Source organism: Artibeus jamaicensis, unplaced genomic scaffold (genome assembly GCF_021234435.1).
Source record: "Artibeus jamaicensis isolate MK-2021 breed Jamaican fruit bat unplaced genomic scaffold, CSHL_Jam_final contig_944, whole genome shotgun sequence".
Lineage (NCBI taxonomy): Eukaryota > Metazoa > Chordata > Mammalia > Chiroptera > Phyllostomidae > Artibeus > Artibeus jamaicensis.
The window spans coordinates 3,205,939-3,218,148 of NW_026522020.1; the positions used below are offsets into that span (position 1 = coordinate 3,205,939).

General features: G+C 59.0%; 1 protein-coding gene across 9 annotated transcripts in view; it reads left to right on the forward strand.

Annotated features, from left to right (window-relative positions):
* The window catches only part of AGAP1 (ArfGAP with GTPase domain, ankyrin repeat and PH domain 1), a 390,584-nt gene that overhangs the window by 181,360 nt on the left and 197,014 nt on the right, over positions 1–12,210 (forward strand). For all 9 annotated transcript variants that reach the window (XM_053655304.1, XM_037161449.2, XM_037161448.2 and 6 more), the window contains 3 exons: positions 943–1,070; positions 2,201–2,356; positions 8,071–8,163. In XM_053655304.1, coding sequence (XP_053511279.1) covers positions 943–1,070; positions 2,201–2,356; positions 8,071–8,163 — 377 coding nt within the window. The remainder of the gene's footprint in view (positions 1–942; positions 1,071–2,200; positions 2,357–8,070; positions 8,164–12,210) is intronic.

A 12,210-nucleotide genomic window follows, 5' to 3' on the forward strand; every position in this document is an offset into this window, starting at 1 on the left:
CCCGAGGACTGGAATCACCGCGCTGAGCCACGCCGGTCCCCACAGGCGCGCATCTGTTCAAATAAAAGCCGCAGCCCCTCTGCCGTGGGGACGCCTGTCGGCGCAGGGAGAGCTTCCTTCCTGGTCCTTGACTTCCTTTCCGGTTACACCAGCCCCGTCAGCGAGCCTGCTTGCCGAGAGGGGTGATGGCTGGTTGCGTTCAGCTTTGTGTTGATTAGGATGAACTTTGATGTGTGTAGCAATATATTTAAATAAAGCAGTCTTTGAGGTAATTACATGTCCTTGAGTGTAATTCTGTGCGGTAGCCTGTAAAGTTAAGAGTAATTCTGTAGACTATTTAAAATATAGATTTTTGAGTTTTCAAGGGGGCTTGGTTCCTTCACCCTGTCTCATTTCGGATTTTTTTTTTTTTTTTTTTTGCTGCAAGTAAGTGGTGGGGGGGACCAAGTTATTAGAATAATTTCAACAAGAAGACAGGCGCGCATGGTTCTGTCTCGCACCCAGGGTTTCCGAGGACGTCTTGGTGGGGCAGCGGAGCCAGAGGCCCAGCCCCTTCTGTCTCGTGGGCCCCCCCCCAGCCTGGCTCGCACCTGCAAGGGGCCTGCCAAGGCCACCGCCCACCTGTGTGCTCTTTAAGGCGCACGAGGGAAAAAGAGGGAAGAAGTGGACCAAGGAGAATCCCTGGGCCCGGCCATCTGCGCCCCCCATTGTCACCCACTGGCTGGAGCTCGTTGTCCTGGACACGCTGGGCTGGGGTGCGAAGGACAGCGCTGCCGGGGCTCTGGGCGAGGGCACACCCACGCTGGCAGTCACGTGCCCAGCTGAGCGTCGGGACTCTGACCACGGGGGGCTCCGGGGCTGCAGCTGCTCCCGGCGGTCAGCGTGCTGTGCCCCGTGGTTGGAAACCAGCCTCACATGTGTTCCTGTCTCCCCGCCCACTAGTTGCCCAGAAGATCGTGGCCACGAGGAAGAAGCAGCAGCTCTCCATAGGGCCCTGCAAGTCGCTCCCCAACTCCCCCAGCCACTCGTCCGTCTGCTCCGCACAGGTGTCCGCCGTGCACATCAGCCAGGTACGTGGGGCGTGGGGGTGCTGCTCCTCGTGGCCCACTGGGGCCACGGAGCGCGTGCTGGCCACAGCGTGGGCAGCCAGCTGCCAGGTGGATTTCCTTTCTGTCCGACTTTCTAAAGAACAGCCTGCTGGTAATGGGCTTAACACCTTGCTCGGAAACAGCTGGGGCCAAATGGTGTTTATGGGGGGCCCTGAACGATTCCCATGGGCACGCAGTCCGTGTCACGCGGCGTGCCGGCTGAGGGAGGGGCAGGGGAGCGCGCCGACCTTGTTGTCCACTTACATCGCCCCTAGTCGGCCCTCCTCCCCACTGCCCCCGGGAGGGACCGTTATGGGGGGTCCGGAGCTGCTCCCCCATGTGCCCGGGTCGGTGGTGGCCCTCAGTTACAATCACTTTGTCCCTGAAGCCCTGCAGAAGCGGCCTTCCCACAGTGACGTTTGCTAACTCACTTGGAAATCAAGAAAATAGTTGTCACCTTGGAGAACCCCACCAATGCCTCTTAAGGGAATGGGGCTTGTGCTTCCCGCACGTGGGCTGTGATGAGATTTCGGAGACAGGTGTTACCAGGGCGCTTTGTTAGAGGAGCCTCGGGGAGGCGGCAGCTCCTGGGAGTCCGTGGGCGGCGCGTTTTAAGCGGCCATCCCGGTGCGGGCCTGCTCATTGTAGCAGCCGCGGGGGAGTGAGCGGTCACGAATGTTCGATGCTCCACTGACTGCGAGCTGCTCAGGTTCCTGTGAACCCTGAAGTATCTCCCAAAAGCGTTCACATTTTCAAGCTGTGCGCGGCGGTTCTTCTGGGCTAAATGGTGCTTTCAGCATTGGGAGGTGAAGGAGCCATAGAACCAGCTCCTCATTTTCAGAGAGAAGAGGAGGTAATCACACTTAACTTCCAAAACTTTCACAATTAAACGACAGACTTCTTTCTTGAGGTGCTTCTTAGACCTGTGGACTCTGGGAGGGCCGGTGTGTTCCGGAACGAAGCTCCGTGTGCCCGGGGCTGACGCTCACCCCAGAGCCAGGGACTGAACTGCTGGGCACACAGGCACCTCCCTCACGGCGGGACCTGCGTGGGGTTGGCACTCGGTCACCGGAGTGGGTCCCTAACCCGGCCTTGGTTTTGGGTCCTTGCAGACGAGCAACGGGGGTGGCAGTCTGAGCGACTACTCCTCCTCCGTCCCATCGACACCGAGCACCAGCCAGAAGGAGCTGCGCATCGACGTGCCGCCCACGGCCAACACGCCAACGCCTGTCCGGAAGCAGTCCAAGCGCCGCTCCAACCTCTTCACTGTAAGTGGGGTTCCGCCGGGTGGTTTGGTGACCATGCAGAACCCTGAGTGAGTGGGAGTGGGGTTGACGTGCGTGGAAGTCTGGGAACACGTGAGACACACAGACTTGGGGAATGAGCAGGGCGGGCGTTTCTCTGGCTGCAGAGAGTGCTGACCCAGGAGTCAGACGTGAGGGGCTTGGAGGAGAGTGCTGGGGATCCCGTGGCACGCTCAGTCTCTAGCAAGAGGCCTGCCACCCTGGCTGTGGGAGCTGACAGAGCCCTGCCCGACCCCAGATGGGCCCCCCTGGCCTTTCCGGAGAGCGAGCGTGGCCACCTCCATTTCCGCCCCCCACTGCTGAGCGTCACCTCCCAGGTGCAGGGCTCCTCGGCCACGAGGCTGCCCGCCCGAACCTTTCTTCAGAGTCACCTGTGGGGCGTTTTAAAACTGCCAACAGGCCCTTGGGGCTGAGGCCTAGGAGCCGTGAGTCAGTGCTTGGGGCCCGGGTGTGGGTGGTTTGGGACTCGGAGGACTCGGGCGTGCTGCCTCTCCGCCCCGTCTGGTACCGTAGTGGACACTGCTCATCCATCAGAGCAGGGGCAGGGCCAGGGGTGACTGGCCCCACGCCCTCAGTCAGGCCCTGTTCGAACTGTTTGACTTCCTTTTCGGTTGATTACTGCTGCCGGCGACGCAAAGTTCAAAGTTCAGTATTTCGGGGCTTAACTAAAGACGGGCTCTGCAGGGGCAGCTAGGAGTTTGCCCTCCGACCTGCGGTCCTGGCGCTGGGGTGGTATCAAAGTGCACGTGGCCGCCCCTCCCCCAGGTCCGTGGGGGTCCCACCGGGCACACCCCTCTACTTTGCCGCGTGGCCCGCGCCCCCCGCGCCCCATGAGCTCTGGCAGGTGCTACTGCTGGAGGAACAGAGGGCGGTGGAGCTTGCCTGGACTCCAGCTCCCGGCCTGCGGCTGTGTGACCTCGGGCAGCTTACTGAACCTTTCTGAGCTGGAAGCAGCAGTAGGGGGCTGCAGAGGCGGCTGTGGGGCTGCCGGGAAGATTCCCTGGCCGGGCAGGGTCTTTGGGCCTCACTCGCGTTTTTTGTCACCACCGCTGACGCTGAGAAGCCACTGCTGACCGAGGACAGTGGCCCCCGTGGGGGACAGAGCGCAGGGGCCCGGCTCTCCGCAGAGGACGGTGTGCACACGCACAAGCTGTGCTACTGTGAAGTCCCTCCAGATGTGCCGCCAGCGACAGTAGTGACGGCGCAGCACCCCCAGCTCTATCCCCCCCCACGGCGCTTGTGGGCTCCATGCGGGAGGGCGTCACCTTGGGAACGGGCTGTGTCTCCCTCGAGACTCAGCAGAGGGTGGAGAGGGGCAGGTGGGATGCCAAGGGCCCTGACCGTGCACTTGACCCCAGTGTCTTCTGTGTCTTGGTCACTCCTGCTGAGGCATGGCGGGAGGACAGGGCCCCAACTCAGGCTGCCACCCGGTGGCCAGTTGCAGGGAAAGGGAAGAGAGGCCAGGAGGCATCTTTAAAAACAGCTGTTCACAAGGGCCACTCCAGCGTGCCTGCCCCCTCCTGTTAAGGCAGCTCTGGAATGTGCCAGAAAACAGTGTCCCAGACCCTGCTGGTGGGGTGACTCAGTGAGCGAGTGCGTGCCGGCCCCACGGGGCCTGGGGCCTGCCGGGGCAGACCCCCACGTGCAAGTGCTCGGGGAGAGCGGGTGGGCGGGCTGCCTCGGCTTCCTCACGCCGCTCACGAGGGCGGCCTCCACGCTCGGGCAGCCCAGGTGCCGGAGCCCGTGAGAACTTCTCCTTAGTTGTGCCACGGTGAGCGTGTTCGGTAACACAGAAGTCTGGCCCCAGGGCCGCGTGTCCTCGGTGCTGTTCTCCCCTCGAGACTCCGGGGAGCAGTGCACTTGGGAAGCACTTGAGCGCGTGCAGCCGCCCGCAGCTGCTCACAGCGACGGGGTCGGAGGTCACGCGGGGGGCTGCGCTGGGTTTCCTCTTGGCCTTTAGGAAGCGGCTGGGGTCCTGGGCCTGGTGGTCAGCGGGCCTGACTCGGGCTGCGGTGAGGGGCTGGTATTTCTAGGTTGGGGTTTCAAGACACCACAGCACCACTAGGTGTCAGCATCCGCCAAGGGACAGAAGGTAGCCAGTTAACTTCGAAATTGTAGCAATTAAGTAACTAAACGCCCATTGTTCCCAGGTGTAACCTGATCTTAAACATTAAACAGGTGGACTCTCATAGACTCTTCTTCCCTGGTAATTATTGGTGGTCTTGGGCCTCAGTTCGCCAAAATTAAATAAGTGTTCATATAAAAGTGGGTAGTAGGACAGACAAGCCTTACTCGGGGGAAGTTGGGGCAGACGGACTGTGGCTCCCAGACCCTGCCCATCTTATTTGTTTGAGCATCTTGAAGAGGAGACAGTTCACTAAGCCACACACGTCAGTTTTCGAACGTACGTGTCTCAGAGGTCAGGCCTGTGATGCAGGCCAGTGTTCACAGTCCCGGGTACTTCTGCCTGCGAATTTGCCACTTTAAATAAAAATAAACCTTGCACTTTTTACAGAGCAGCAGAAACTTAAAAATCTCTCCTGTAGGAGCAAATTTTGAGCAAAGGAAGGTTGAAAGGCCGTAGGCACTGGGTTCCTGGTTTTGAAATGTGGGCTCTCAGGACCGTCGGTGTGGCCCAGCGGCCCGACTCCCACGTGGGTCAGTGTCCTGCTGGAGAGCGGGCACAGACACGCTGCTGCCTCCCGAAGTGGACCGGTCTCGGGTCAAAGGCACTGTCCCCAGCCCTCCCCATCCGGGTCCAGCTCTGTCCTGATGTTGGGGGGGGGGCTGGGGACCCCTGGTCCACATGGTACCTTTGAAAGCTTAGCATGTGGTGCCGACACCATTGAAGAGAGCTGGGCGCACTCGTGACTGAAGGCTGGGCAAAGATGCCGCCCGGGCCATGCTCGGAAGCCACTGCAGAAACAAGGCAGTGAAGTCGGTGTTGTGCCAGACTCGTGTGGGTGGCACGTGGTAGTCAGAGGAGGAGGAGACGCTGGCTCACCCACTGGCCTTAAGGCTGGGGGGACAGTTTCCTGTTTGCCGGGGTTGGGGGGTGGTGTGTGGCGGCTCCTGTCAGTGAAGCTTCCCGTCCGAGTAGCAGGTAGCTGGTGGGGTTTCCCTTCCTGACGTCTTGGCTTATCTGGGAGATGAGCATTTTGGTAACGAAGGGAGAAGTAATTAGACCCACCTTCACCTTCCCCTCCCCTGCACTCGGTGTCCTGAGCCCAGGCAGCCCCTCGGCAGGCCTGCTGCCACCCTCCCGAGGGTAGGGAGTTGGCTTTGCAGCTGGGTGTGTCGGGACGCCCCGCAGTCCCTCCTCCGGACACGGGCACTGCAAGCCGCTGGGCATCTGCGGGTTTCACACGGCCTTGCGCTCAGTGGTTGCAGGCGGTGCCCCGGATGCGTCCCAGAGCCGGCAGAAGAGCCGGGGCCTCCTTGGGGACATGTGCATGTGGTGGCAGCTGCCGTCCACCAGGTTCGATTCCCTTTAGCAGCCGGACGTCAGTTTTGGGGACATGCCAGCCCGTTGTCGAAAGGTGACCATGGGCTGAGGCACAGCAGGCCCTCCGCCCCGCAGCCTGCCCCTGCACCCTCCCCGGGGCGGCCATCGTTGAAGGGCCCTCCCCACCTGGCCCGAGGGGGTTACGCCCTGTCTCCCTCGCGCTCACCTCGGGTGGGGGGTCAGGTGCTGCCGCAGCCCCGACCGGCCTCCCCAGAACCAGCCGCCTGCTCCAAGCCACTGAGGGGACAGATGGGCTGCCTGGAGGAAGATGCTAATTTTTTTGTTTGTTTTGTTAATTATTCTGGTTAATAGAGAATAATGAAGATGGGTTTCTAAATTCAGAATTTGTAAAATTCTAAAAGTACTTTTAATACACTCTTGTTGATCTAAATGTTTTTAAGTGGCATTGCTGTGAGCTTTGTCTTACTTTCTAATGGGGAACCTGGAGTTCCAGCTTCCCTGTGGATGGGGTTGTGGGGGAAAGAGCGTTTGGGGTGATCACACAGCCCTCGCTGTACGTTATTAGCTAAGGAATTAGAGAAAAGAGAGCCTGTCCCCCAGCTAACATTCATGACCAGGAATTGATAAATGTCCCCATTTCCCGACCAGCCCACAGGGATAAGCCTTCAGTTCTTTGCTCTGCCGCAACTTTTTGTTGCTCGTTTTATTTTACGTTGCCTCACTCCGGGCTCACACCATCTTCAGAGAAGAGTGTGCAGCGCCGGCACCTGGGTGCTCGAGAAGTGTCAGCGCTGCCGTTGTCAAGGAAACTCACTTTATTTCATCCTCACCCGAGGACACGCTTACTGGTTTTTAGAGAGGGGGGAGGGGAGAGAGAAACATCGATCGGTTGCCTCTGTAAGGGCTCCAGCTGGGACCGAGCCCACAGCCCAGCACATGTCCTGATCAGGACTCGAACCCGCAACCTTCCAGTTCACGGGCGGTGCTCCAGCCCGCAGAGCCACCGGCCGCGGCAGAAGCACACTGTCCCACGAGCACCGGAGCCCGTGGAAGTGCTCCCCAAGGGGACATCACGGGGACTTCCTCCCTGGGTCCCACGGTGGTGCCCCCCCCTTAACAAACAAAACCAGACGCCCGACTCACACCCTGGGAAAAAGGGGTGTCGCTCGCTTGTCACCGCGGCACCGGACACCGCCAGGTCTGCTCGTTTCATACATCATCTCGGATTTGAAAAGCACGCGAAAATGTTTCTCCATTTTCAATATTGCGTGAGTAATGTTCCCATTGAAAAGTAATGGAGTGAAGTTGTCACTTGTCAGCGCAGTTATTAAGGAGGACGAGTCTGCAGTCTTTCTCTCGTAATGAAATAAATCTGTCAGGAGGTCGCCACTCACACTTCCTCCTGCCGTCGAGAGACAGGGCCTTAGCCGCTGCGCCGTCCCTCCAGGTCGCCCCCGTCCCGCCGGCCTTGTGGGGCGGCTTCCCTGGGTGCGGCCAGCGGATCACCAGGTCTGCGCTGTCAGCTGCGTGGCTGGGAAGCTGTCCCAGGGACTTGGCCAGTGAAGCTGCTTGTTCCCCCCCAAGCACTGACTTACTGTCAAAAAAGGTATTTTCAACTTTTTCTTCCCATCTGTTCATTTTTGTGCTGTTAAACACCAGTTTGTGAATTTGCTGTTTTCTCACCGTGCAGAAGCAATAAAAGGAAACATTACTGGCACCTTGATATGAATCGGGAGTGTGCCGTTACCCTGCACAGCTGAGTTGTTAATAGAATTCTCTTCAGTGCTTCAGATGTTAATTAAATGTGTACGTTGACGTCGCTTCCCAAACAAGCAGTGAGGAGCCCCTTTCTCCTCGGCTGGATTAACCGCAGCTTCAGGGTGTGTTTTCCTGTTGGGCGTTACTGTTCTGTATGGTCCATTGGTCTCTAGTAATTGAATTTTAAACTCTCTAAAAAAAAAAGAATTAAAAGGTAATTTTGCAGGGGAAGAAGTTTAGAACATTCTCTGTGGAACGAGGCAACCGTGGAGACGAAAGAACCCGAGGCCTGCGTGGGGGCGTGTGTGTGCGTGTTCGTACGCACACATGCACGCACACCCCACCCGTGGGCCCTGGACCCGGGTTTGCAGAAACTGCCCAGCTGAGGGCAAGCCTTGCGCCCGCCTTGAGCTGCCACCCCAACCGAAGGCTAACTTTGTTTTCGGTTTTGCAGTCTCGGAAAGGGAGCGACCCAGACAAAGAGAAGAAAGGCCTGGAGAGCCGCGCGGACAGCATCGGGAGCGGCCGCGCCATCCCAATCAAACAGGTACGCCGCCCCCCCTCCCCCCGCCCGGCCCCCCACCCCTGCGGCTGTGGACACACCCAGTCCCCCCCTGGCCTGGACGCCGGCTGGCGGGAGAGGTTTGTTTGATGTGCTGTTGATGAATGTGGAAGTCACTCACTTGACATCAATTAGAAGAGGTTCCTGTGTGTATTAAAATGGGATCATTAGAATAAGAACAGGGAAAGTGTGACAACAGACCTAATGAAGTGCGGTCTGCCCGCCCGCATACGGAGCGCGCTCCCAGGCTGAGCGGGCTTCAAAGGCTGCCTTTGTAGCTGGGCTTTGATTGGGCCGCGGGCCACCAGGCGATGGGTAAATCAGACCTCCGCACAAGAGCCCCTTGTGAGCCCGGAACAGCCCGACGTGGCCCTAATTTGCTCACGCAGACGGACATCTGAACGCTGTTTCACGCCAGTTTGTAACAACGAGGCAATTAGTTGTGATAATCATAGCCGGTGTGTCAGCTGTGCGCTCTTGTTTGTGATTTGCTAATGAAGGAATTGTAGCTTTGATTAGGTTCGGTTTCATTTAGACCTTATTACATAAAGGAACATTTACAGCTGAAATGTGGGGCCTTAATTAAACTTCCTCATTACACGCGAGGACCTGCACTCGAGCATTTGTTTTGGCCTCAGTCGCCGGCCTGGAATGGGTTTTCATCAGCCCGGAAACCAGACACCGGGTCCCCGTGTGTCGAGAGCAGAGCGGCAGCTCACAGGACATCTTTGGCTGTTGTGTTTCTAAGGAAAAGAGCGGGTTCATCCCAGCACCGTGGCTTCTGGAAACGTCCCCCTTCTGTTTGCTAAGGAAAGTCAATTGCCTGGGACAGGGAGGACACCCCCCACCCCCCGCAGGACCCTCGCTCTGCCTCCTGGGCCCGGCTGGGACCGCGTTGTTCCCCGGGGCATCGCTCCCACCCAGCCTGTCCTGCAGGTGCCTGGGCCCTTGTTTACATTTTTGAGAAACGTGTTGGCAGTGGCTGCCCTTCTCAGGGGCTGGGGTCCCCCAGGGGGGCCTCTGGAGCTGGTGGGGGCAGGGAACAGTCTGGAGTGAAGGGGTCAGGACCCTGTCCTGGGTGGGGGACCTTCCGAGCCTCGTGCACAGGCTGGGCAGCCACTGCGTGGGGTGGCGCCAGGCCCCGCCAAGGAAAACCGCCTGCCGTCCTGGTTGCCGTGGGGGCCGATGTCTTCACTGGGGAAGTGGTGCGGGGGAGCCCCACACACGTGCTCACACATTCTTTCTGTGTGTGCGTATCGATCAGTCCAGGTCCCCACCGAGGGCCATTTTCACATGCAGCTCTTAGGTTGCGTGACCATTCCCAGTGGAGTTGCAGAAACCTTCTCATCCCTCCTCTCCTTCAGTGGTCGACCCTGGGATGTTGTCTTCCCGGGACACTGGCACCAAACGCTGGGCCGTTTCTGTGTAACTCACATCTGCGGTCGGCCGGGGCGGGCCTGTTCAAGCCGTCAGGTCTCTGGGGACCCGGGGCCGTCACTCAGATTGTGCCCTGCTCGTATGTGGGAGGGGCTCCCTTTGTGGGCGTGGCTGTCCCCTGCGCGAGGGGGGCAGCCGGCCCTCAGGCGTGAAGTGAGGACAACCCAGTCCTTGGAGGCCTTTTAATTGCGAATACTCAAAACAGTCTTGTGGAAACCTCTGAACCACGACCACGGATGCGCCCCCTCCTGGCTGGCCCACGCCAGGCGGGGGCCCTGTCCGAGGTCCATGAAACGCTGGCCTGTGGGGATTCGAGAGAATTTGTAAATTCAGCAAACCTGGGTCTTCAGATGAATCACACACGGACCTTCATCGGAGCCTTCTGGCAGGCAGCGCCGGTCACTGTGGGTTTGCGGACAGTCGTGTAGGTCCGTCTGTCTCACGTGTGTGCCCCTGGATGTATGTAAAGGGGCCGAGCTCGTAAGCGAAAGACTCCCCCTCCCCCAGTGGAGTGGCCTGGACCGGGAAGAGCGAGGCGGCGGGGTCGAGAGGACAGAGCTGCGGGGCAGCGCCGTGCAGCGAGTCCGAGACGCCCAGCAGGCCTGTTCGCTGCATAAGCGGGCGATGAAAGGAGCGTGTATTGCTTGTTAAACACTTTGCATGGAGCGTCCTGTCGAATCCCCAACACGGCCACGCTGGGGTGGCCGTGCATCCTGCACTTCAAACCGAACCCAGGCAGGTGAGCAGGGCCAGGCCCGGCTCTGCTGCCGGGGGCCTGTGCTCCCTCCCCCACCACCGGGCAGAGCGCCTGCAGGGAGCAGCGTTGCCCGACCTCAGGCCGAGGCGCCGTGTGTGGCCTGCAGAAGGACCGTTCCCAGCCGTCTGGGGGAGCCCTTCTCCCTGGGGGTGTTCGCCGCACCAGGGTCCCACCCTGCTTGCCGGCAGCGGGGAGCGTGCACTGTCTCCGTGCTCTGTGGGGCCCAGGGGTCGGGGCCCTGCACGCCCGCTCACGGGGCCTTCCGAGCCTCAGCGACCTTCGTGGGGGTGGTGACGGTGGTGGCATCTAGGTCGGCCGGTAGTTGTGATCACAGCAGAGCCTTTCTCCCTTCCCTGTGGGAACCTTGTCACGGGCGTTTAGGACACAAGGCCCGGCGCGCCCTGCAGCCGGCCCGTGTTGGCGCAGATGGTGTGTCCCCGTGACTTAGGTTAACCGTGCCCCTGCGTACTCACAGCCTGTTTATTGCGAGGACGGGCTCCCCCTTGTTTGGGAGCTGGGGGGTCACGTAGACAGGGGTGTTGGCCGTTCCCTTCTCCCCAGTTAAAGGCTTCTTATCCGGAAGATGACTTATTTTCTGCAAAATAACTTCATTTCCGGAGGACCTGGGCCCACCTCCCCCTTTTTTTTTGTCCTTTCTGAGGCCATAGAGGAGATTCAGTTCAGGCAGTTTCTTTTTTTACTAGCAAGACAGGGTCATGGAATAAAAATTAAAAAGCAAAGCAAGAAAAATAAAAAGCCAGAGGCCTGGCTCGGCGGCGCGGCCAGTCACGTATGAATTTTTCATCGCTGTGGAGACTGGTACGTACATAACCGCCTGATTGCGGTGGGAGTTGGGGAGCTCCCATGGTGTCATTTGCATAAATCTTGTTAAGTCAATGGCAGTTAATGAAGTACAAATGAGCCCGGAGAAGGTGACATGCAGATCGTGGGTGGCAGATGGGAGGTCTGTTCGGGGGGCGGCAGCTGCGTACTCTCCTTTCTCTCCTTCCCTCTCGCGTCTGTTAATCTCTCTGTTATTGGACAGACCCGCGGTCTGGGCCCCGGCCCCCGCTTCCCGCAGACTCCAGGCCGGAGCCCCGACGCCGGCCCCTCTGAGAACAACAGACCAAGGGCCTCCCTGCCTCACACTCACTGACCTGGGTTCCGGAATGTTCGCATCTGACATCTTGATCTGTTTATCTCATCCTGCTTACAGTTTTTTGTTTTTAAATTTGGTGGAGGAAATGAGAAAACGCCACTGAATTTTTTTTTAATCCTCACCGAGGATATGTTTATTGACTTTGGAGAGAGTAGGAGTGGGCAGGGGTGGGGGGTAGCCGGGAGGAGAAAGGGGGGAGCATTGATTGGTTGCCCCTCGAGCGCACCCCAGCTGGGGCTCTCGAACCCGCAACCCAGGAACATGCCCTGACCTGGAACTGGCCTTGGGGCCTTTCAGTGTATGGGATGGCATTCCGACCAACTGGGACCCCTGGCCAGTGCCCACGGAAGTCTTTTAGGCAGATGTTCTCTCCTATGAGATTCCCGAGTGAAAGTAAAAAATGTTTGTTCTTCTGTTTGAGAGTCTGTTCTCCCTTAAGATGGGCCAGTGGTGATTATCCAGCTGCTGCTCCACATCCCGAGTTCGTAGCAGGCCGAATGGGGTGGTCAGCCCAGGGCTGGTGCGGACTGGGGGGACCGGTGGCGTACGGCCGCCATGTCCTTCGGCTGCAGCCAGGACCCCTCCCCAGGAGTGTGGACCCCTCAGAAGGGCCCCCACAGGCCTGCCTCAGTCATGGCTAGTGTGTCCCTTGCCTGGTGGTTTGTTTTTTTTAAAATTT